The sequence below is a fragment of the Molothrus aeneus genome, chromosome 6 (assembly GCF_037042795.1).
Source record: "Molothrus aeneus isolate 106 chromosome 6, BPBGC_Maene_1.0, whole genome shotgun sequence".
NCBI lineage: Eukaryota > Metazoa > Chordata > Aves > Passeriformes > Icteridae > Molothrus > Molothrus aeneus.
The window spans coordinates 26,388,972-26,414,484 of record NC_089651.1 but is presented as its reverse complement, the minus strand read 5'-3'; the positions used below and the strand labels follow the sequence as shown (position 1 = coordinate 26,414,484).

General features: G+C 39.6%; 1 protein-coding gene across 1 annotated transcript; it reads left to right on the top strand.

Annotated features, from left to right (window-relative positions):
- Nucleotides 1-5,632: 5,632 nt before the first annotated feature.
- On the top strand, nucleotides 5,633-25,513 carry LOC136557477 (cytosolic phospholipase A2 epsilon-like). Its single transcript, XM_066551353.1, has 21 exons — nucleotides 5,633-5,659; nucleotides 5,954-6,037; nucleotides 7,942-8,014; nucleotides 8,808-8,944; nucleotides 9,696-9,827; nucleotides 12,799-12,839; nucleotides 13,293-13,335; nucleotides 13,656-13,719; nucleotides 14,965-15,131; nucleotides 15,275-15,367; nucleotides 15,723-15,760; nucleotides 16,871-17,006; nucleotides 18,380-18,516; nucleotides 19,520-19,742; nucleotides 20,389-20,503; nucleotides 21,442-21,579; nucleotides 22,046-22,153; nucleotides 22,602-22,793; nucleotides 23,421-23,587; nucleotides 24,421-24,601; nucleotides 25,275-25,513. The coding sequence occupies exons 1-21, from the start codon at nucleotides 5,633-5,635 to the stop codon at nucleotides 25,511-25,513; spliced, it is 2,535 nt and encodes an 844-aa protein (XP_066407450.1).

Here is a 25,513-nt window from a genome sequence, read left to right as displayed (position 1 = left end):
GGCAAAATCCCCTACTTCTCTTCTGTCAGAGAATCAGGCATTGGCTGCTAATTGAAAGGTAACTGTTGGACAGGTATAATTGTCTCACTATTCCAACAAGCCTTATTTTGTGAACTCTGTTTTCTTTAGGAAAACAGTTAAGATTATTTTAAAATAATAATAAAAATATTTATTAAATCTTCTTAATAAATAAATTTCCAAGGAACTGTAATTTTTCTTCTCTCTCTTTTTTTTTTTTTCACGGCTTTTTTTTTTAAGGCATCAAGATTTAGGAGACCTTATTCCCTATGCATGTGTATCCTACTCAAATGTTTTTTAACCTGTGGCTAATTCCAGCAGAATTTGACTTATTTATCAAAGAAATATCCTTAGAAGTCTGTAAAAACAGATAGCTACATAGAGAATTGAGGTTGTATTAGTGCCCCCCTCACTGATAGTGACACAGATCCAAGGAGACAACCATGGTCTTTGCAGTAAAGAATACTTTACCAGTATTCTGAAATACTGGTAGATCCACTGATTATCAACATTTTTTTCAGCCCAATGAAATTGCTTCATTAATTATTTAGGTAATTCAGTAGGATCTCTGAGGCCCATGAAAATCCTTGTTTCTGTGTGCTCCTTCTCTTCCTACAGTCAGCCCTCAGGGGGCAGTGGCACGCTGTCATGGAGAGTTCTGGTGCCTGCTCCTGATCTTCATCTCCACCGCACCCTGGCGGCGCTGCTTTCTCTTGGAGGTCTGACATGCCTGCTTGTCCACAGCATCTGGTCCAGATGCTCCTCTGACAAACATAGTCTGTAGCTTCCTTCAGTTCTGCAAAACTGAGGTATTTGGGGATCAAGGAGGTAGAGGCTTGCACCTCCCAAGAATTATTTAAGAGAAAAGTAAAATTAATGGGATGTTACGCTGTGACTTCATTAAGCAAGCTGTGGTTGATCTGGAACTAAAGTGTGGTAATCCTTTAGCAAATAAGGAAAACACACTTCTGTAATTGGATGAGCTCATTAGTTTAATATGTCACTGTAAATTATATCAAAAAGGTAAAATGTCATTATCTGTGATGATTCCATAGGAACTTAAGAATATTGTAAACAGTTATTGTTTAGTAGAATCATGGGAAAACTGGTATTTTGGAAATTCTTGGTGGCTTTTGTGTTTTTGTAAGGTGGAATTGTAGAACTACTGAAGTTTATCTGAATAGCTGATTTTTTTCTTAAAGTCCCACTTTTGTGGCACCAATACAGCTTTGGTAGAATTTAAATTGGTCAAAACTTCTGTTTTACTCTAAGGAGTTATTCTAGGGTGGGGTAAAGGGATGGTGATGGAGACAGATGTTCATGGTTGCCTGTATCTGGAGGGCTGAGATCTCTCAATTTCCTTACATAAAGAAGACAAGAACAAACCAACCTTCTGAATATTCTGCTAGTGTCTTTTTTTCCTGGCTGGCAACTGGACTCGCTCCCTGACCAAGTGATAACACAAGAAGAAAACTCCGCCTTACTGATGCTATATATTTCATCCACATCACCTGCTACTCCTGAAGGAGATAAGCATGAGAATCTTCTTTTTCTTTTGATGACTTTGTGAGCACAACTTGGGAGGTTACTGCTCTTAAAATATCTTTCCACTAAGCATTAATTTTATAAAGCACTGCCTGTAAGTCACAAGCAGAGGTGCTGTCAAGACTGATGCCTGTTATGCAGCCACTTTGACATCTGAAAGTTTGCTAACAGGAATGTCTCCTTCTCCCTCCTCAGAGGGAGAAACATAGAAACATAGAAGCAAAGAAACATAGGAGCAGACCACAGTTCTGAAAATGTGGGCAGAAGGAGTGGTCCTTCTCACTGACAGCTGCTTTTTGTCTAAGGAAATGAATATGATCCACTGTAAGTATTATTTTTACAAGCTACTTCTTATAAGTACAATACCCAGACTAACAGGCCAGGTACTCCAGGCTTTTTGCATGGCTTTTGAATGGAAGAAATATACCAACAATTGAAATCAGTACTGTAAAACGTGAATCATCCTGAGTGAAAGATTCTGATTTTTCTTGATTCTCACCTAAAGCAGAAGGTCAAAATGTTCCAAGTTCTAATTCCCTCTGCTTGAGACTATGACCAACCATATTGAAGTATCAGGCCTACCTGAGTGCTGCTACAAGACTCAGTCTCTCTTGCAAGCTGTCTGAAGAACATGTAGAAGCATAGAACAATTTAGGCTGGAAAAGATGCTTAAGATCGTGTAGTCCAACTGTTAGCATAACATGTCCGAGTCCACCACCGAGTCCACATGTCCTTAAGGGTTGGGTCTATGTGTCTTAAATATCTCTAGGGATGGTGACTCAACCACTTCCCTTGGCAGCCTGTTGCAGTGCTTGACAACCCTTTCAGTGAGTTTTTTTCCTAATATCTAATCTAAATCTGCTCTGGAGCAACTTGAAGCCATTTCCTCTTGTTTTGTTGTGTGTTACTTGGGAGAAGAGTCCAATGCCCCTCTTGCTACAACTTCCTCTTAGGCAGTTGTAGAGAGTCATAAGGCCCCCCCTGAGCCTCCTTTTCTCCAGGCTAAACAATTCCAGCTCCCTCAGCTGCTCTTCATCTGGCTTACACTCCAGACCTTTCTCTACCTCTGTTGCCCTTCTCTAAACCTGCTCCAGAAACCTAATGTCCTTTTTGTAGTGAGGGGCCCAAAACTCAAGGTTTGGCTGCACCAAATCACATGCTTGACTGGTGGTGTAGATGCAACTTTAGAGCCTCTAATATGGGACCACCTTGTCTCCTATGAGTCAGTAATATCAGGTGATATCTTGTGGTCATAGCTGAAGATGCAAGTGTATTCTGGGTGCTGTGACTAGATATGCCTAAATTTGCAATGTGAATGTGAAATTTTTTTTTGTAGTCATATTGAATAATGTATTAGAACAAAACTTTAACGGGATATTGTAAAATTGTGCAACTCTTGTGCAGCAGACAATAGAAAGTCACTTTATTTGTTATTGTCTCACAAGAAAGATGTTTCCTGTGGAATTTTCTCTGTTATCAAAACAGGAAATGCAGCTCAATGCCCTTGTTCTTCATTTTCCCCAAATGCTTTATAATAAAAAATGCATGAAGATTTAATTTCTTAAGGATTTAATTTGCTGTCACTTCTGTCTTTGTCAGACTCTAGGTCAAAAAGGATTATTATTAAGTTTTGGGATGGCTTGTTTGGGTCGTGTAAATGAAGTCTGATACCTAGAGATATTATTTAAGAGAAAAGTAAAATAGTATATTCAAGCACAGTCTTCTGATCAGTGACTGGATCAATATCGAAGTGGCAAATACTCTGTTCAGTGTCTGGATGCACATCTTGAGCATTAATAGCATTGCTTTCACAAATGAATCAACAGCCCAACAGCTTTGCTTCAGCAGGTTATGAAGATCAAAGCACAAGTATTTTTAGAAATGAGGTTGGACCCTGTGTCTGCATTGGTGTATCAGAGCTCAGACCAAGAAGTCTCTGTCTCTTTACCATGGCAGTTTCCTCTCAGAAGCTACTGGTCTTGGGAAGCTTGTGAGCCAGACTCTGAAGGCTATTTTCCCCTTTGCTTTGTATTAAATATTAAATATTTGATGTCAAATATCTGTAGAAACCCTGTGAGAATTTGGAGAAATGATTATCAGTCTCTGTTTTCTGTGAGAGAAAATTGATTCTGAGCCTGTGTCAAAACTGGTGTGGGATCTTGGTGGCAAATGGGCATCTCCAGAACTTGCAGCTGCCTCTCAAGAGGCTGCAAAGCCTGGACTGGTTCTGCTGCAAGCTCTCTGCTCCTCTGCACCCTGTTGCAAGTTATGTGGCCCAGTCAAAGGGCCTGTGTGACTCCAGACCTCATATCAGTGCTGTGGGCTGCTGTTGTTGTGATGGTATTGGTGAAATGCCACCTTGTCTTCTGGCCTGTGGCTTCCTGACTGTGACTCACCTGCACTGTGGTTTGTGATGCACAGTGTCAAGTTATCAAGTAATTTAATATTATTGCTGGGTTACATCTGCTTCTGGGTGGGAGAGTTGTTTAGTTGGGTTCTTTTCTCTTACTATGTGCAGAGTAAGCAAGGACAGTGTAATGACATAGCAGCTTCAGCAGTTAATTGCTTAATTTGATTTATGAAATCCACAAAAGGCCCAAATGTGGACCTTCTGGAAAGAGTGGAATTTAAGTGGGGAGCATGGCATATTATCTAAGTGGATGGCTAACTTTGGTCCCTCAAGCGTGAGGAGAATCCACTGTCATCAAACTGAGACACAAAATGAATTCAGTGCCCAAGTTCAGTGATGGAATGGCGGCTGGGCTCACAAGGTTACCTCTTGTAACCCTGTGAGCTGAATTTCTTGTTTCCATTTAGAGCATTACTGCAAAAATGTTGTTGTATTAAAAAAGTGAAATAATTCTCTATTGTAATACCTGTTCCACAATAAAACAAAACAACCCAACAAAAAACTTTAGGTGGGAAGTCATCTGGCTTTTTTTGTGTAAGTGGCAGTACAGCTTAAAGCAGAAACATTCATGCATTGAATGCTTGAATCTATTAAAAGGCAAAACTAATTAAAATAATAATTTGAAACTGTCTAAGATAGGTCTCACCTAAGGTAGCTCTTTATAGGACAGTTGGAATACTCAAATACTTTTATTAGAAAGGGTTGGAAAATCAGGTTTTTATTTTTTCCTAAGATGTCCTGCTGCTTTCAAAGAGGGTTTTCACTCTGACTTTTTATTTTTTAAAATTCTAAAAATTCTGAGTTTTTAAAAAAACTTATTTCAACTGCAATTTCTTACTATTGAATAACACCTGTTTTTAGTCATTTTAATAATGTTGAGTGTGATAGCTGCCTTCTGTGCTATTTTTGCATTTTCATAAGAGTACTAGGTCCTTTTGGTTTTATATGTTGAGTGCTGTTACAGAAAAATAATAGGAAGTTACTATAAAATTTAAATGATATCAGACTTGACAATTTTAATGGGGATGTTTAAAGTCTTTTGAAAAAATGGTATGTAGTTATTTTTATTAAAGCTTATGAGATTCTAAATTCATTTAATTGAAAGCAGCGCTTCAGCTAAAAAACGTTTCCATAGCAAAAGCTCCTGTTGACTCTACTGACACCTTAACAACCTTTATGCAAAACAGTAAGACAGAAGAAAAGCTACAAGGTGTTTTCTTTAACTATCTGCCAGTGCCTGTGAGGTCCTCCACTTCATGACAATAAGTTGTAGTGAACTTGGTGAAAATCCTTGTTGTGCATCTGACTGGAGAAGCTGGTGGGGGCTGGAATTGCCCCAGGAGATTCCTCTGTGTGCAGTTATTCCGACCTTATGGTGGTGGATAATACCTCTGGAATTGCCCTGTGATAAAATGCTTGACCCATCTCCTTTTTTCTCCAAATCACTGTGGTGTTAAAAAAAAAAGAAAAAAAAAAAGTCTTTATGTGGCACAGAACAAGTGCATCATTTGTGCTTTTGAGATCAGTGGGAGGTGGAGCCGTGAGTCAATCTATACAACTCTTTTTCCTGGCCACAGCTGTGGTCCAGGAGCACCTACCAGCTGGGAGACACACAGACTGAAGCCTTACAGTGGTGCCTTTTATGAAACAAAGATACCCATGGGATCATCAGCCTATTCACCTTTGGTAAGAGAAAATCACTGCTGGGGCAGAAGAATCTTTTTGGTGGTCTTGGTTGAGATTGATCAAAAGCAAATGCTTGGGGAATTTTGATCCTTAAATGTCAAATGCCTTTACAGTAGGCAGATATATTAGTAAAAGCAGCAGGTAGATGGTCCTGGTGAGATGGATATATCCCATCATGAAGAGGAGAAATGGGAGACATGCTCGGGTCTCCTTCCATAGTGAATCTGAGCAGAAACTGAAAATTACTGACTGCTGGGTATCAACACTGGTCCTCTTTTGGCTTTTTGTCTCCAGGATCGGTTCATCCGCGCAAATCCGCACAGGAAGATCGGAATCAGGAGGAGGGATCATCTAAGGCCATGCAGTGCTGAAAATGAGGTACTGTATGGAACGCAGCTTCTGGATTGCAAGGAGAGAGCTGCAGGGCATAAAGGATAGTGCATGGCCCTGATGATACCTGCAGTTCTTCTGTCAGCTTTCCAGTCTCTCCCAAGCTTAACTGTTTTGTGAGAGGTGACATTTATTAACAGATAGTTAAGGGAATATTTGCTTCTTCTGGGAGTGTGCTGTTTAGAGTCCAAAGCATTCACTGTGACTTAGGGGTTGGGAAGACAATGAACTTGTGGTTTAAATGTTAGGCAAGGAACTGGGAGAGCTAGATTTTAGTCTTGTTTTACTGTGGTATGATTATATGATGGTAGTCATACCTCATAACACCCAAGGCTTAGTCCTTAAATTGTTTTTCCTTTACTTTATGGAGGCAGATCAGCAAATAAAATGGCTTACTCCCATGTCTGACACTTTTCTGAATACTGATTTTTATGAAGATGAATTGGTTTTGGAAAGTACTGAATATGGTGCATTCTAGATATGTTACAAATTATTCTGTTCTATGACTAATGGCTAGTCAAAAATATATTTAATAACTTGAAAAATGAAAATAGTATGATATGTTTTTCTGACCCTGAGTTTTATCCTTCTGTTTCTTAGCTGTATTCAGTAGAAAAGAATGAAGCTAACTCTTTCTTAGTTCTAGGAGAGCAGTCAATTCACTAACTGCTAGCATTATGGAATAATAATTGGGTTCATGTCAGTATAGTTGCTTAGTATTTAAGCCATCTCATGAATAAGTTTTCTCCAAACTCATGGATATGGATGGTACTAAAGCTGAGGAAGAAATATTAATCTTCTGTATTTGGATGAAATGTTGAGCTTTCAGCAATTTGGATCATGTACTTCTTTCATCCTCTGTCTCCAGAAACACTGCTGCCAAAAATTATGCTGAGGTGGATGGGCTTCTTTCAGACCTTTTAGTTTTGTTCAAATGACACTTTCTGAGAGAAAATTGTTGAGAATTGTTCCAGGAGGCTGTAAATAACATTCGGCTTGGTGGCTTATTGCTTTCTAGATGTTTAGTCTGCTTCTATTAGGATGGGGAGTATCAAAATAAAGAGGTACACAAAGAGGTCCTAAGCAGGCAGTTTCTCAGAAATCATGATTCTTTGGGTATTTAAGTGCTGCTTTTAATTTAATTAATGGAGCTGTTGCTTCTGCGTGTAGTATTTTACTCTTGACGTTCTTCAACACTGTCTTGTTTTCCCAGTAACCGAGTGTAGGGTTCTGTAGCTGTGATAGGGATTGGAGAGAGAACAGAAAAATTGGAGAGAGTTGTGGAGCCTTCAAGAACTTTCTTCCCCTGTAGAACCCTACACTACAGGTTGTCAATATTGCTATGCCTCAGAGCTTCTCCTTGGTAGATCAATCAGGTCAGCCTAAGTTTGTCCTGATGAAGCCAAGACATTCTGAATTGTCTGTTTGCGGTTTTGTGCCTTTTTTTTTTTTGGGTGTATGTTCATTTACATACAATTATAGCTTTTTGTTGCTTATTTGTGTTTAATTACATTCTCTAACACACTGCCAATTTTACCTTGTGTTCTCATCTTTCTATTTTCTAACACTGTTTAGAGCTTTAGTGATTCCCACTTTCTACACTTCTGGTTCTTTATAAACCCCCTGGTTAATACTCATGTATCAGTTCTGCTTGTTGTATTAATGAGGTTTCATTTTGATTAATGTAGGCCCTAGCTGTGAATGACAGGCTATCTCTACTCAATGTCAAATCACAAGAAAGTATTTCTTCTCAGAAAATGTCTTAAATAGTTAAAATCAAATTCACTGCAATGTAATGATAGATTGGCCTTTCTGGTGTTGAAGGATAAACAATGTTATTTATATCTGAGTTAATTGCTAATAATGGAGGTATCTTTCTCATTGTTCTGCAGCCAGAAGTGCCTCAGTTGTGCTGGCTTTCTGTAAAAATTATCGGCATGAGAAAGCTCCGCAAAGCAGATCTGTGTAAGTATCACTGATGACACATTTATAGCTTAGCAGGAAAATAACTCTTACCTGATTTTAATGCTCTTGTACACCTGTTGCTTGGAGTAATATTTCAGGGGGGGTTGGGTGAAGAAGTTGTATTTATTTTCATTTAAATTCAAAATAATTTAGAAAACACTTAAAATCAGAAAGGAAATAGACTAGAAATTCTGTGTTGAAGAAGTTGTCCTTCCCTTCTCAGCTGCTCTGTGATATTTCCCTTTCTCCTAACTCTTCAGTGCCCCTTTTTCCAGGTTGCCCAGTTCCCTTTTGGAAGGAACATCTTTGTGAAAGATACAGGAGAAATCAAACCAGTTGCTTTGGATGTTGATGTATTTGTGGCTTCACTGTTCTGTTGGTGTTGGATGACTTTAGCATTACAAATAGATGAAAATCTTCCAAACTAAAATTTCCATTTAATTTTGAAAAGTGCCACTTGAATAAGTGAAGTTGTATATGAATTTTTTTAGGAAGTGGCAAGTATTTGAAAATAGGAGTTAAAAAAATCACAAGAGCCAGAGTACTTAGTTCAGCACTGTTGAAATAAAATACTTTGGCTCTTGTTATCATATAGAATTAGTGGTTTAAAATTGACTTTTTTGAAACTGATATCTAAATAGAAAAGTTAAATAACTCTAGACCCAGAATAGTTTTTTTGGGTCTAATGAAACATCTAGGTCTCCAAGAGGTTAATCTTTTCTTTCCCTGACTGGGCAAATCAAATAATAACAAAGTATTGCTGTAGTAACTGTGCAACTTGTTGTTAACACAGGGAGCCAAACTGATTGTTATGTCAAGCTGTGGCTGCCAACAGCTTCATGTCAGGAAGCCCAGACAAGAACTGTACACAACTGCAGAAACCCTGTCTGGAATGAAGCTTTCCACTTCGTGATACAGAGTGAAGTAAAGGTGGGATCTGTGACAGTGAGCAAGTGCTTTCTAAAGGGGGCATCTTCACCTGCTGTGGGCAAACTCTTTCTGAAAGGCTTGAGACTTACATGGATAACCTGACTGAAAGAAGTAGTTTAAGCTCATAAGGTTGTGGAATATCTGGAATAATGTTGAATGATTCTTTGTGTCCCAGAACAGTTGTAAAAGACTGTTAAAGTGTTTATAGAGTTAGCAGAAATAGGTAAACAGAGTGAAAGTGATACAAAGCCCAAACTGGATCAGTTTCTCATAGTTTACTAGAGCTGCATCTTCTCATGGTAACCTGAGCCCTGAGGAACTGTTAAGGGACCAAATCCTATTGAGAGATTGGTAGTGTGCTTTAACTTTCATTTTAAAGGGCTAAGAATTTTCCCTTTATTATTACTTTCTGACAAAATGCCATGATTTCTCAAGGCAGTGATTTTGAATCCACAAACGATCTGAAGAACAGTGCGTGTAACCTCTGCTCTGTCTGGTGCATGTTACCATCATATATGTCCCTTATATTTCCTCTTCTTTTGGAGCTCTTTTTGGTTGCCAAATCTGATGATTTACCTCTCTAGGGTTAGTCCCTGACTCTGCTCTCTGGGCTGTGAGCTGAGCTCTGTGCTGTGACAGGAGTCTGTCCACATGGACATGAGGGCTGAATGCTGGCTCTTGCTGGACCTTCCTTTTGGGCTCAGTAGTCCCAGAACATGTGATTTACATCCTTCTCTGCCTCTTTGCTCAGAACATCCTGGAGCTGACAGTCTGTGATGAGGACACTTTTACACCAGATGACCATCTTATGACTGTTCGCTTTGATGTGGCTAAAATCCAACCTGGAGAAAAAGTTCACCTGAGTTTTGAGTTGAATCCAGAGGTGAGGGGCTAGAGAAAATAATACTCTTGATTAGAATTTTGTCTCAAGTTGCTACCTCTATTGAACGTTAAATTGGTTCTCACACACAAAGATTTTGTTTAAAAGGATGTTACTAAGAAAAAGTTGAATGCTTGGGTTTTAGGAGAGGGGTCACAAACACCCCCTGTTGTGACTGGAATAAGATGCAAAATACTTCTAGTATTCCTATTTTTTTGGTTTTTTTTTTTTTTCAATTTCAAAACTATATTTTGAAAAATCAGTGAGAAAAAGAGTCAAAAATGAAGAATCTGCTGGTTAGGAGTTCTCATTTCTGTTGTAGGAGATTGACAGAGCAGGGGTGGGAACAAACCTGTCCTTGTTTCCAGGCAGTTGCTCTTACCCTTTGGCCAGTAGCTCACTAGGGCTATCACCTCTCAGCTTCACTGGGGATTTTGGCCAGTTCTTTCAGATAATGTGCTCTCTAAATAAGGCATTTAATTCTTGTGATAATCTCTTTGGGTTTTTTTCCTCCTCCACAAAACAACTTCAAGAAAAAAATCTCAGCAAGTCTACTTATGCTCCTTTGCTACAAATTTATTTTAGAGGGCTGAGCCAGCACAGGAGAGGCAGGCCTTCATGGATGAGAATATCATCAGTATTTTATTTTTTTTCTTGAGTGAAGAAGAGTAAGAGTTTTATTTGCTGCGTGTGTATCAAAAATACAGTGTTTAGTTGTATAAACAACCAAAATAAAGATACAGAGTATCTTATGAAACACTGAGTGGACGAAGTTGCTGAGAGGAGAGGTGGAGAAATCACACTCATCTTCAAAGAGAGCCAAATATGTACTCAGATTTCCTTCTGCACAATGTAACACCTTCTCTGGAGGGTGTAGTTCAGGGCTTTTTCAACTTTTTTTTCAACTTTTTCTTCAACTTTTTCAACAACTTCAGGGCTTTTTCACACTTTGCCGAGAGTTTCAGTTTACGGTTCCCCGGAATTGGTATGCTCCATTTATTTATAAACCACTGTGTCAGTCAGGCTCTTTGGAAAACACTCTTGCCTGTTTTTTATGTTACTATTGCTTTGAAGAGGTTTATTAACTACTGTTTTAGAAGACCAATCCTTACTGAGGACTGCTTATTAAACCTGTTCCAGCTGGCTACAGCCTAGCTCAGAAAATCCCTCATGTGACTGAGATAATGCCAGGTGTGATTCAAGCCCTGAATTTGCTCTGAGGCATGTGCAGAGCTGTCTTAGCCCATCAGCAAGGTGGAAGTGGTGGGGGTCAGACCAGGTGAGCTGTCTCAGGAACATCCTGGTCAAGCTGCCCTTCTTCAGTTTGTGATGAATCAGGCCCCCATGAGGCATCACAGATCATGGTCTCTATACGGATTTTCAGAAGACTTCGGGTTATTTTATTTTTTTGAAAGTATCTTAGTAATGCAACAGGCTGGGCAATCTTAATAACAGGCTGTAGTGCTGCTTCTGCCCATAATGACTTCTTTAATCTACCAAGGTATCTCAGAAGGAGGGCTGAAGAGGTCAGATGGGTGATGTCAGAGCAGCAGGGTTGCTTTGCTGTGCCTCATGCTCTCTGTGACCTAACAAGTATTTCCATTGCTATGCTCTGGATTTTTCACCCACAAATATGTGAGTGGGACTTACTAGAAATGTAACTTGTGTGAGTGTAAAACAGCATGAGAAGGGTAGGAACATAAGGCAAGCAGAATTGGGCAGATGGTATGAGCCAGGTTCTTCTGAACCTTGTTTCTGCTGTTCTTTGGACAAAGTTGTAACAGAGGATCAGTTAGTTTGGATCATACAGTCTGGGCATAATTAAATATTTGGTACAGTCTGTCTTGCATCTGTGTAAGGTGACTGCTTTCTAAAATCTGTGCATCAGCCTTCTATTACAACTTTGCAACCACTGTAATTCTCATGAAATAAAGACTTTGGAGGAAATTAGCAAGCACAGCTACCTGCTCCTGCATTACATGCCCCAGATGGAGCTATCAGAGAAGCCATCAGAGACGTTTCATTTACTGATGTGAACTAGTAAATACAAAATTGTTCTGCACCTTTACTGTAAAGATGATTTTCCCATGGCAGCTGCATTATCAGATTTGGCATGTTTTTCACAGTCAATTCACAATGTTAAAATATGATGTGCAGCTGGACAGAAGTGATATTTGTCAATAAATGTTAGCTATTCTGAATATAAATTAAAAAATGCTACCATCACTTGCCAGAAAGAGATTTATATCACTGTTAACAAGTGTTTTCCTCCCTATGGGTGATCCAGAAGATCTCTCTGATATACTTTTTTTTAGTCTGGTATTTCCTGGATTGGCTGTATCCCATAGCAAGTGGCTGGAGTAGTACAGTTATTCAGTCTCTTTTATGCAGTTGGTGTGCTATTGCTGCTTCATTCTTGTACTTTTCCTCTTTTCCTCTTGATTTGTCTCCCCTCATCTCTTTCCCTGATTCCCCTTTACAGCTTCAGTCTTCTCTCTTCTTCCCCTCCCCTGGCAGATTTTATTTTTCAAGCTGGTCCCTTCTCCCAGCCTTTTTTAATGTTTAATGACTTTATTCTGTGAATTCTTTTGTTTTAACCAAGGCATACTCCGTATCTTTTTACTGCACTAAGTCCATTCATTCTTAATTATGTTTTCCTACATCATTCACCTGCCATTCTTCTCTTCCTCAGCATTGATCGACCCATGTCTTATCCTACTAATTAATTAATAATAGGACCCTTGCTCCCTATTCAATGATACTTAATATTTTCTTTCTTGTGATGGTACAGCTGGTTTGTAAACAGTAGAGCAGTGGAGAGATGAAATCAGAGTGTTGCCACAGAAATCTCTATCTGTTTATATTATGATGTACAGGGTGTGGGAAGGGAAAGAGAGTTATAAATAAATTGTCAGAGTCATATCAGAGGAAAATATTTCTTCATTCATAAATTTAAAAAAAGTCCTATTTTCAGAATCAGGAAGAACTAGAAGTGGAATTTCTACTGGATAACATGTAAGTAAATTTCTACTGGAAAATATGTAAGTAAAACATAAATGTTGTAGAGTTTGTCATCAGAAAACTGCATTTTAGAGAGTAGTAATGCAGCACTGGGGACACGGCTCCATGTACCTGAGCTCACACACCTCATCTCAGCATCTTCCCCATTACTGCTTTTCTGTCCTAAATTTGAATGACAGTCTCACTTACTCTTTATAGCTGAGAATGAATGTTTATTTTCTGATTCAGCCTAAGGAGAGATGATACTCCTCAGCAGAGATAAGAAGGAAGGAGCATCCTTGGGAAAGTATGGGATGTGATCTGGCAGAGGCTGCAAGATAGAGGGGAAGGACAGAAGTGCTGATGGTACTTGCCAGATGGAAAAACTGAGCTCAGAAAACTGTGCTTTTGAAAGTTTATTGCTTAAATACACACTTTTAAATAAATCTTTTCGGTTTTGCTTTTCAGACCAGGTGTATCTGAGAAGATCATTACTAATGGTGTACTAGTGGTAATTTTTTTTTTTTTTTGTTTGCTAATCTTATGGTGGGGCAGAATTGAAGGATGTGGTTGGAAGATAGGGAGAAAATTTTCTTGTGTTAACTGTTGGGGACTGAATGGTATTTATATGTAATGACAGATCTCCAGTTATTTTGGCTTCCTTAACCACAGTACTGCTTGCAAGATTTATACAAGATACTCAGTTTCTACAAATTATTCACATTCACAGACCATCATGGCCAAGCATTGTGTTTCTACAGGACCCCTAGAACCTCATGAGAATCCAGAACTGTTTCTGTGACCAGTGGTTTTATTGCTTCTCTCTTCCAGTCTCGTGAAGTTTCCTGTTTGGAAGTACATGTGAATGAAACAAAAAAGAAGAGCTCTTACAAAAGTGAGGTTGCTGATTTAAATTGTTGCTGCTTTTTCTGCTATGGGAAATGTAGCTGAATCAAGATAAGCATTTGGTTTGTTTTAGTCTCTGTTTGCATCAGGGCTTCTTGGGTATTTCCTGAATTACCTACTTGCTAATAGTGAGAGTCCTCAGAAGAAGACATGACTCTGTAGCTTAAGAGAAACTGTGGAGGTGGCTAGGAGATCTGGAAACAGCACTGTGGTGTGGATGGAACTGAAATACCTTTACGTCTGTTTTCTGGTGAAAACAGAAATTAAAAGAAGGGTGACACAACTCTCAGGAGGAGAAAGACTTCAGTGAAAGCTCAGGGGATGTAAATGCTGCCAGAGGCATCCACAAGTGTAACACACGCTCTCTGTCACTTGGCAGGGTGTCACAAATGGTTTAGGTCACTTAATCATTGGCAGAGGTATCAGCAAGTGTAGGTTTAATATAAGTTTGTAAAAATGTGACAAAGTTTGATGGCAAAGTTTGCTCTACTACTAAATGCGTGAAACATGCAAAGAAAATTCAGATTAGAATAAATCTAGAATGATTTATATAGAGACCAGGGATGCAAAAGGATAAAGAAGGAAAAGGAAAGGGTGCCAGGAGTGAAGATCCTCACAGAGTTGTGAGTTTCAGAGTGGGCCCTCTTGCCAAACTTAGCTTCAGACTTGATCCTTTGTCTAAAGGATTCAGCAGTACTCAATCATCCCATAATTTAGCATTTACAAAGCAATTCAATAGGATTTACGATAAGTAGAACAATAATAACCTAATTATGAATGTAGGATGGTAACATGCATACTACACCTGCTATGGGGTATTCAAATCAATTCACACACATTTTCACACAAACAATAATGTACAAAGTGCCTGCTAAAAATTCCCCTCGAGGCTGGTGAAATACTCAGAACAGATGCCTTTGCATTTCTCAGTGGATGGAGGGTTGGGCCTCGAGGAGTCAGGGATGACAGCCCAGACTCTGCCATCAGCTCTTGGGATCTGTTGTCTGAGTATTGCAGACTTGAGATTTGGTCAGTTCTGAGCCCCTGCAGTCCAGGGGAACTCAAGGGCCAGGTGCTGCACACTAGTCACAGTGGAAGGAAAACATTGTGGTCCAAATTAACTTTAGCTTAGCCTGCATCACTAAGGCTGAAGTGTCACTTGGGGCACTTTTATTTGCTAATTTCAGGACTAGGCACAGTTAACATCTCCCTGTGGTTTGCTTCTTGTTCTTAGGGAGAGATTTCACCTTCACCATGAAAGGATCCTATGAAGAAACCCAGGATATTTCCATAGGTACTCACTCCAGACCAGGAAGCAGTGAAACCACTAGGTTCCACTACATCAAGCACAGTCAACCCAGACTGCTCATGACTCTGCCAAAGGAGCATTTTTTCTGTTGTGTATGTTTTGCTTATGGACGGTGATAACACCTAACCTAAATTTTGGGAGAATAATCATGAGTTAACCCTTTTCTGGTATTTCTGTGTCTAGAGTCTATAAATAATATTCTTCTTATATTTTTTTTTCCCCCTCTTTAAATCAGCCTGGCTCAGGTAGAAGGGAAATGGATGTAAGCAGTCCCCTGGCTGTGCCTCTCCATTCTCTGGACTTGGGAAACAAAGTGACAGTGATGAGAGTGAGTATCCTCTGACAGTATTTGGAATTCTTTCAACAAGGTAAACTGTATATATGTGATATCTGGTCATGTAATTTTGTTACTAAAAATGTATTTGTTACTAAAAATGTATTATTTGTATTCTTAGCTCTGCATACACTTAGAAATATAACTATGATTTGTAGGGAAAATAGGATATTCAGAATTTCTGGCTGCTTTAAAAGTAGTTTAAAAGATTGTGTGCTGAATGCTTGAGAGGAGGCCAAAAATTTAGCATTATACTATATATGTGAATAATTGCTAATACTGTAAAACCTACTTCTACAAAATTACAATTCTATTTAAAATTTATGGTGCTTTCATTATTGATTTTCAGGGGGAATCTTATGAAGTGTCTGTGAATGAGGAAAATAGGTAAATCTTTTATTGCTTTTGAATGATTACTTAGGTCACCTCCTCTTCTTTCATAATATCATTGTTAGATGATAGGAAGCTACATCTTAAAGTAGCTCATTTCAAAACAGGAAATAAAGATGACTGAAATATGGGGAATGGTTAATAAAATGCTTTAAAGCTTTTAAAGCTTTTAAATTGGTTGGTAAGAATTTAGAATAGGATAGGTGGTAGTTAGTTATGGGGTATAAACCAGCACAATATTTTTCCTAATGCTGATGCTTTGTAACATAAACATCCCTCTGTCTTGTAACCTTTATCTATAATAAGTACATATTTATGTATACCAGATTTCTAACGTGTCTAACACCTTTATGCATTTACAAGACCTCTACAAGTCATTTTTCAATGAAACACATGGAAAATAATTTATTTGACTGGGCTTGCTGAGATTTTCTGAAGGACAACATTACCCCCTGTTGATAAGTTAGCTCCATTGCAAGCCTTAGTCACAGGAGAAGGTAAAGCAGAGGGTTTTATTGAATAATATCCAGAGAAGAGACAGAGAAGTTTTTGTGGGTTTTTTTTTTTCCCCCTGGAAAAAACCTTTGAAACTGGAATCCTGTGAAAATAAAGGTTATAAAATGAATCATGAACATGATATTTATGATAATGTACAGAAGGGATAAATTTAAGAGATACCTTCTGACTCGGAGCACAAATTCTTTGTAGAGATAAGCCTAACTTGGTATTAGGGCTCTTTTAACTAAAGTGTATTAAGTTTCAATAACTACTTAGGCCCCCTTTGTGCTTCAGGAAACACATGCACAGCAGGAGAATGTGAAGAGGTGTCCAAATACCAGAGTTCAATGTGATATAACTTGATTTTATTTATTTGACTTCCTTATGATTGTGTGAAATTCTTCAGGACATAATTCTGGTCTAAAATCTCCACAGGAAGGCACAAATATAGCACATAGGATATCCATATACCTGCTTTCCTTTATGTAGGGGGACTTTCATGTACATGGAAGTATAATTTCTTTAAACTGGTTTATTGTTGTTGGTTTTGCTGAGTGTCTCCAACTGAAATGGCTGCAGGTAATCCCTTGTGCTGTTCTTGTGTTGTAGTTGCAAGGATTTGGATTTGCGGCTGGGGTTTGGTCTCTGTGTGGAGGAGCAGAATTTCATCCACAAAAGGAAGAAGGTGGTTGCTGCTGCCCTGAAAAATCTTCTTCATCTAGATGAAGACCTGCAGGAGGATGAGGTATGTGGGACAGCACCTTGGGAACTCGAAGTAATGACCCACTTTGAGAGAAGTGGATGTGATATGCTTGCATGACTACCCATGCAGCTCTTCCACATATTCTACACCAAATAGTATCGGCCAGATTGTCACTTGCACCTAAGACCGTATCCAAATTTTTGGCACAGAGGATGAAAGAGGAACTTTTCGGAGGCCAGTTATACCTCCTTTATTCTCTGCTAACCTCTGTCCTCCCTCAGGGGCAGCCAAAGGCTGTATTTGCTGACATGCTGGTGTGTAAAACCAAACCTGGTGAAATTTGATTGCTTAAACTGAGACCATTTCTCCTCTTTGGCACCTCTTCTCTGCTGCCACAAGGTTCACAGGGAAGGCTGCAACTCTCCCATAGCACACTAGGACAGTAGCATCTGTCCTGTGTGTTTTTGGTGTTACCTCTTGCTTGCTTCTCTCCTGGGGATCCCTGAACTCAGAGGGAGCTGCTCTGTTACTGGAAGACAATGATCTGTTATGTGGCTGTGGTGCTTGGGGCAATGTGCCTGTGGGGTATTTCCTCCACTGCTCTACTCAGTTCCCAGCACACCCAACCCTTTATGATGTGTGCATTTTTCAACCAAGTCTAAGTGCTCATGAACTTAAGTAACATGTAGAATACGACTTGTTGTCATTAAATGAGAATAAAGGGGGGGTTTGAGCCAAATTAATACCCCCCCCCCCCCAAACCCACAAGTAGATGGTAAAATACAGTGAAGACAAGATTAAAGGTAATGGCATCATATGTTCCTAAAACTGAATGTCTGTTGTATCAGTTTTTACCATACAGAAAAGTGAGGGAGGATAACAGGATTGATGCATTCCTGAGGAAAGTAAAACTAAATTACATATAGCACTGATATCAGGGAAGGTAGAGGTAATCTGCGTTGGAAAGAGGGTGTTAAAATAAACCTATAAAGCTGGGCACTATCTGCCTGGAGAATAGCATATGTTGTATTTATACTTAGAAGAAGAATAAATTATGCAGGCAGGTTTTGTGCTGCTCTTCTGACCTTAGCTATACTGAGAGCTTTAAAAGGTGTTTTGAGGGAAAGAGCTGAGGAAAAAATAAATACACTGAGAAAATCTGAAAATATATTTCCCCACACCAACTGTACTTACAGCTCCTGGCTTTCCAAAGCATCACTGACCAGGAAAATGCTTTCAGCATACGCTAAATTCCACCAAAGTTTACACAGCTCAAACACACACCTAGGCACTGACCTGAAGAGCGTGAATTTATCAAAACCAGGTGTTGCTGTTACTTTTTTTCTGCATGGCCATCATTCCTGTATTTCCTCTGGTGATGAGTGACTCTGTGCCTGTCTCTGTGTGTTGAGCAGGTGCCCGTGGTGGCAGTGGTGACGGCAGCAGGGGGAGTGAGATCCATGACAGCAATGTTTGGCAGCCTCCTGGCTCTCCAGGAGCTGGGTGTTTTGGACTGTGTGTCATATATCAGTGGTTTATCTGCCACAACATGGTAAGGAGAGCTGGGATTGTACTTATGTTTTTGTTAGCATTGATAACATGGTGAACCATTTTGCCTTACTGATGAATTTACTCAGCTTGATGTGGGCACTTGGCTTCCTTTTGGACTTGTTTCATGGGATCACTCAGTACTGCCCTCCTACAAGAAACAAATTTAATGAGAATGACAGTATTTCTGTAACTGCACTGAAGTGTTTACAGAAGTAAAAGAAAAGAGCACAAGCCAGGATGGTTTGTCTGTAACTTATCTTGTTGCATGCAACACTTCAAAAGTCCTTTTGTAATATTTGTCTGGCTCAACTCTTACTTGTCTCCAGAAAGCAGACTTTTAAAGAATAGCCCTGAGAAACACTCAAGAGTGTCACTCATGCACTCACTGGTGACTGCCTTGCACAAACTAGGAGGGGTTGAGGGTATTTAAAACATTTTGCCTCTGAAGGGCTGCTCTAAAAGTATGTGAGACAGAATTAGAACAAGTGGGGTGAGGATGAGAGGGGATGACTGGAATCTGCTTGAGCCCTGGGTACAGGCAGCTCTAGGCTGCCCTTATGTGTGCCAGGAGCCTGAGGTGCCCACCTGCTGCACACCCAAGGAGGGCTCTCACACTTGCCAGGGCAATTGTCACTGCTAAACTCCAGCTTAACATTTCACAGACGGTCTGACCCATCTGAGGGAACTGGCCTTAGACAGAAGAGGTGGCTTGGACAATCAAAGGGTAATTCTAGCAAAAGCTCGAGTTAAGTTATACGTGTTGCTTTATTACTCTTTTGATTCTGAAATACAAACAAGCCAGGATGATTTTAAATGTATTTGTGCAGGGAAAAAAAAGAAATCATTACACAGTCTAAACTCTGCCTCAGCTTTGAAATGCTCTTCTAAGTAAAAGTTGGAGGGCAAGAACCTCGTGTAGCCTAGAACAAAACGCTTATGTGTGTTAGAGGCTAATGAATTGTCATGTGCCCTGTGATGAACCTCAGTACCTTTCTTTTATCCAGGACCATGTCAAAGTTATATGAAGATGCAAACTGGTCACAAAAGGATCTCAGAGGACCAGTTGGTGATATCAGGAAACATGTGACCAAGAGCAAGCTGCACTGTTTCTCTTTGGATCATATGAAATACTATGAAAATGAGCTTTGTGAGAGAAAGCAAGAGGGGCACAAGGTGTCCTTTACAGATTTATGGGGACTCTTCATTGATTGTATGCTACATCATCAGGTATTTTATATTCTTTCTCTCCCTCTTATTTCACAGGATTTCTAACTTCCCATGTCTAAGGTTGTTGATTCAGTTAGAGAAAAGGCTCTGAAAACACCTGAAGGACTTAATATTTGGCTTTTTAGAATAAAAGTAACAAAGTAACCCTAAAGTGTGAGCATCTAGAAGAGGTGTCAGAGCATGCAAAAATTCAAGATGCTAAGGAAACTGATTTTCCATCTTTAAGTTTGGGATTCAGGTCAGGTGATAATTCTAGTAACACCCAGAGGAGACAAGCCTGTGACAGAGCTAAGTTCAGGCATAGCAATGTATATGGATATAGCAATGCAGTATGGAAGGAAATGGGTCCAGGTTGACTAAATATCTTTCTTTCCTTAAAGCAAGTCATATCCCAGTGACTGTACAGACATATTTCTTGCATTTTTGCCCTGTCCCCCTTGCCAAAGCTCCCATAAGCACAATGTCTTGGTGAAAGCTCATGGCAGAAAACTCATGCACACACTTGTGTGGCCAAACAGCTCAAGTACACAGAACAAAACCTGCTGAGGTTTAGCAGATACTTCACTGATAGTTCCTGCTTAGATACTATAGTAAGTCCATGCATCATGTTCATCTTTTTACAATGACTTTTGCTCTTTGTAAACAGGGAAGTACTCACAAACTCTCCGATCAACAACTAGCAGTCAATCAGGGGCAGAATCCACTCCCCATATACCTGTCCCTCAATGTCAAGGATGACTTTAGCACTTTGGATTTTAAAGGTATAGATTATCATACATCCTCTTATAACTCTGAAGAGTTTCCTTTTAAGGCTGATTGAATGCCAAAACTTCTTCCTGTAAGTCCAAGCCAAAAAATCTTTTAAATAATTTCTTTTCCTCTGTCTTCTGTGGAAGGGAGATACCTGTGCTGTAGACACTGCTCAGTGGGGGCATGGAGATGCTTTTTGCTGGCAGCCTTGAGAGCCACAACTGCTGCTCTTTTCTCTCTCATCCCCACCTACCCCGCACAGCCCCTTTCAGCTGCTGGGTCTTCCGCTGAGGCAGCATAGTCCAAGAGAGTTGTGAAGAGTGGGGAGGAGGGGAAGGCAGGGGGGAGAAAGGAGAGGTGGAGAGGGGTGAGAGCAGGAGTCAGATCCCAGCAGTCAGAGAAGGATCTGAGGAGGGGCAGGGCTCTGTGCTCTGGTCAGTGATCCTGATCACTCTTCCCATAGCATTTCCAGCACAAATGAAGCAGGAGATCCTGCAACTGGACCTGGTCATCTGCTCCTAGGCACAGTTGCAGTCCCAGTGCACCCAGCCAAGGTTTCTGTGTGGGGAGGGGATTTGGTCAGAGTTTTTTATCCTCAAGGCAGTGATTATGAGAGTCTCTAGAATGAATGGTAGCTGCTGTCATTGCTGACTCAGAGGAACCCAAAATGCCACACTGAGTGCAGGGCCTTAGCAATCAGTGGACTTTCAGCCCCAGGTTTTGCTTCTTAGAAATGGACCTGAATCCCAGGCTGAATGGATTTTGGCAGAGGAAATGATTTTAGCTTTTGCATTCATATATGTTGAAGGGCACCTTTTTGTTTCAAATCATGGTGGTTTGAACTGTCTGTCACCACCATGGCGAATCTGTAGTCCTTGTTCTTCCAGCTTCTGAATCTCTAAGCTGATTTTTACATGTGGTTGCAATAAATCTGCTGCCTTATTTGCAGAGTGGGTGGAGTTCACACCTTACGAGGTGGGTCTCCTAAAATATGGGGCCTTTGTTCGCTCCGAGGATTTTGGTAGTGAGTTCTTCATGGGTCGCCGGATGAAGAAGATCCCAGAATCCCACATCTGCTTCTTGGAAGGTAATTACTATCTTAAGAAAACATCACCTTAAGACCTGGCTACACAGAGGTGGTCTGCAAGTTGCAGTATTAGTACACCAGAGAATGTATCTGATACAATTTCAATCTCAAATGAACCAGCCAAATGTGATAAAAGAGGAAACCAATTTTTGAGGCAAATGTGACTAATTTGCTGAATGTCTTGCAGAATGACCTAAACAGAACTCATGCATGCCCACATACAAACTGATCATCTGAAGTATTTAAACTCACAGCCTGACTTTTATAGACAGCCAAGTTTCGAAAATGGCCTGGTCGTAAGCCAGACATTGTGTGGAATGGCGTGGCATTTGATAGTTATAGGAAAATTCATAGTATTTCATAACTAGAACAGAGAGTGGATTCAGGTGTGTTGCCATAGCTGTGCTCTAAATATTCAAACTAATATTAAGTATGGAGCTTTTTTTTTTTTTTTTTAACTTTCAAGGCACGTGGAGCAATATATTTTCCCAGAGTTTTATGGATGCTGTCTACCTCTCGGGTCATTCAGAACACTTCTGGCACAGATGGACTCGAGACACTGAGCATGACATTGGTTAGTTCTTCAGATTACTTTTCTCTTGCATCTGCATTTTCTTCACACCTCTCTGAAATGTGAAACCTGACATTTAGTAAAGGGTTTGTTTTTGTGTCCTATTTCTGGCTTATGGGACACCAAGCCCTTGAGAATGAAGGAAAAGCAGGAGACCAACAGTTGTCCTGCAAAACAGGAAAAAACCTTGTCCTGCTCACTGTGCAATATCCCTGGGGAACTTTGTTAGTCATGAGAGGGCTACCAAAGCCCTTTGGGGAGGGAGAGACCAGACAGGGAAGAAAAAGGTGATGATGTGACACTGAAACCCATTGCCCAGAACACTCTGCACGTCCACGTGTGCACCCAGTCACAGATGGGGCTGGGAGCCAGGGTGGTTTGGTTGTTATTATCATCAGAGAAACACTCTGACCAAATGCAGACACATACCCTCTTCTTGTTCTTCCTGCAGAGAGCCATCCTGCTCTGCCCAAGAAGCCTCATGAACAGACAACCTGCTTATCCATCCCCAAAGGTTACCTTTCCAAAACTCTTCGAGAAATGATGACCGGGCGGCCAGTGGTTTCAACTTACCACAATTTCCTCAAGGGTTTGCAGCTACATAACAGATACTTGGAGAATGAGAGCTTTTGCATGTGGAAAGGTAATTGGAAATTGTTTTAGTTATATCTTTGAAGGAGATTTGAGGGCTGATACTTGCTGAGGAAAAATATTTGATAAGTTTTATCATAAAGGTAAATTTTGATTAATATTATTTGATTAACATGTTTGTGGAATGCGTTTTGCCAAGCCCTAGATGATTTATTCCTGGTCATGTTCCTGTCTTGGAGGAAGCACAGCATGTTTGCTTGAATTCTCATCTTCCTAGGAAAAGCCATCAAACAGTGACTTGAAGCTTCCAAAGAATTTAAATAGCCACAAATTTACACATATTGAGAAAGAAGAATAATTTATCACTTTGGATGAAGCTGAGTCTTAGAACTGCTCCATCTTGCTGATCTCAGAGTTGAGCAGTTTATTTAGTAAATAAATACTAAAATGGTGTCAAAGACAAATATGTAACTGTGGGCTTTGTGTCAAAGATGAATATGCATCAATTGTATTTTCTTTCTCCTCTTTTATGCTAATTTGGAAAAAAAGAGAGTTGAGCCTGCAGTAAATAATAATAATAATAATAATAATAATAATAATAATAATAATAATAATAATAATAATAATAATAATAATAATAATAATAATAATAATAATAATAGAAGTTTTGGCCTTTCAGACACAGTGCTGGATTCTTCTCCCAACCAGCTGAATGAAATGAGTGACTACCTCAAGCTGATAGATACAGCTTTCTTCATCAACACCAGCTGCCCACCCATTCTGAGGCCAGAGAGAAAAGTGGATGTCATTCTTCACTTAAATTACAGCGGAGGATCACAGACTCTGGTGATGTTTTGAAGCAGTGATTCTTTATCTGTATGACTCCAGCAGCTGAATTACCACCACAGCTTTTTGTCTCTCTCTCTTTTTTTCTTCCAGAAAATAGTCTGGTTTTTATTAAATTAAATGATCATATCAGTGGTACTATTCACAACTCTGACCATAATGTCACTGCCTTTATTAGGGCTTTTTTCAGTGTCTTTCTGGGACAGACATATGAACACAGACATACAGAAGATATCCTATTCAACGTTGTCTTGGTAATAAGTTCCTCAATAGTTAAATGACTTCTACAATGCAATTAATATACAATACATAATTTTAATTTTTTTTTTAATGAAAAGTTTTGCTTTTACATTTGACTCTTGGTGTCATGAGTTTTAGTCAGGGTTTTATTTTCTGCAAATGAAGAAACCTTGACAGGCTTATATGATTCAAATTAATGCCATTTATTTGTAAGAGGACATAAAGACATAGTTAGATGCACTGAATGCAAATATTTAAGAACCTGTGATCTGAGAAGCCACATATAATCAAAGTTTCCCTATCCAAATCCTCTACTGTGCTCACTAAATCACAGAAACTGACCTGAATGTCATATACATTTCAGTAAATAGTAACCCTGCTTTAAAAATATAGAGTGTTAGCAAATCAACCAAATTTCTGTTACCCAGGATATATTAAAATTAAAATGATACATTTGTTCCAGTGCATGGTTAGCATTATTTATAAACATATGAATCAATCTCAGATTGCCTATTGCAGCAAAATATTATGCGGTTTGGTGGTCTTACTTCAAGCTCTCTTTGTGTTGCCATCTCTCCTCTCTGTTGAGCCAGCCACTGGACCTATTCTCAGAGTACTGTTTGGAGCATGGGATCCCATTCCCCAGCACAGAGCTGAGCCAGGAAGACCGGGAGCACCTGAAGGAGTGTTATGTGTTTGAGGACAGCTTAGAGGCACCAATCTTGGCCTATTTTCCATTGGTGTGTGATACCTTCCAAAAATACAAGGCACCGAGTACGTTGACAGCAGTAATAATTTTTTGAGATTGTCTCATCCAGTTGATCCATTGAACTTGTTCCTATTCCAAAACAAGGCACTGGCAAGCTTCCTAGTTGGCTAAGTTATTATAGTCTCAGTCCAGCTGTGATGCATACAGTATTGGGCAGCTTATCAGGGATTGGAATGAAGAGGTTTAAAAATAAAAACATGAGAAGCTGTACCTTGAGGGAAACCCCCTCTGGCACCTGAAACACGTCATGTAACTTTGATAATAAAGAAGAGGATACAGCTAGTAAATTATATCCACTGGTAGCTTATGCTGTCACCTCACAGTCTCATGAAGAGATATAATGTTTACTTGGTTAACAAAGTTGGAATTCTCCTATTACTTTTTTTACATGAAAAAATTGAGAATAAAAAGTGCTGAAAACATTTAACGAAGCAAAGGCTTTGCCAGGGTAACAAGCTGCTTTGATACCTATAATTTTTGAAAAGTTGCCAGATTGTTTCCTTTAGTTCAGCAATAGAAGAAATGTTTGTTTCACTAGAAAAAAAAAATCTACTTGGCAAATTCAGTTTCAGTTTATAAATACTTTTACATGTATCCACTCCAATTTTATTATTTCTAATTTTCTATGATCCAGGAAACTTTCCTCAATACCTTTGCTGTGCTTGGCTCTGGTTTCAGATGTGGAGCGCAGTCCCACAGAGATGGAGCAGGGAAGAGTGGATGTGTCCAACTGTGCTGCTCCCTATGGCACCGGCCTGCTGACATACACTGAAGAGAATTTCAACAAGCTGCTTAACCTGTGCAGCTACAACATCCTGAATAACAAACACTTAATTCTCCAGGCTCTGCGAACTGCAGTGCAGCGAAAGAAGCAACTTAAAAACTATTCATCACCTAATTCGAGTAAACACACTTAA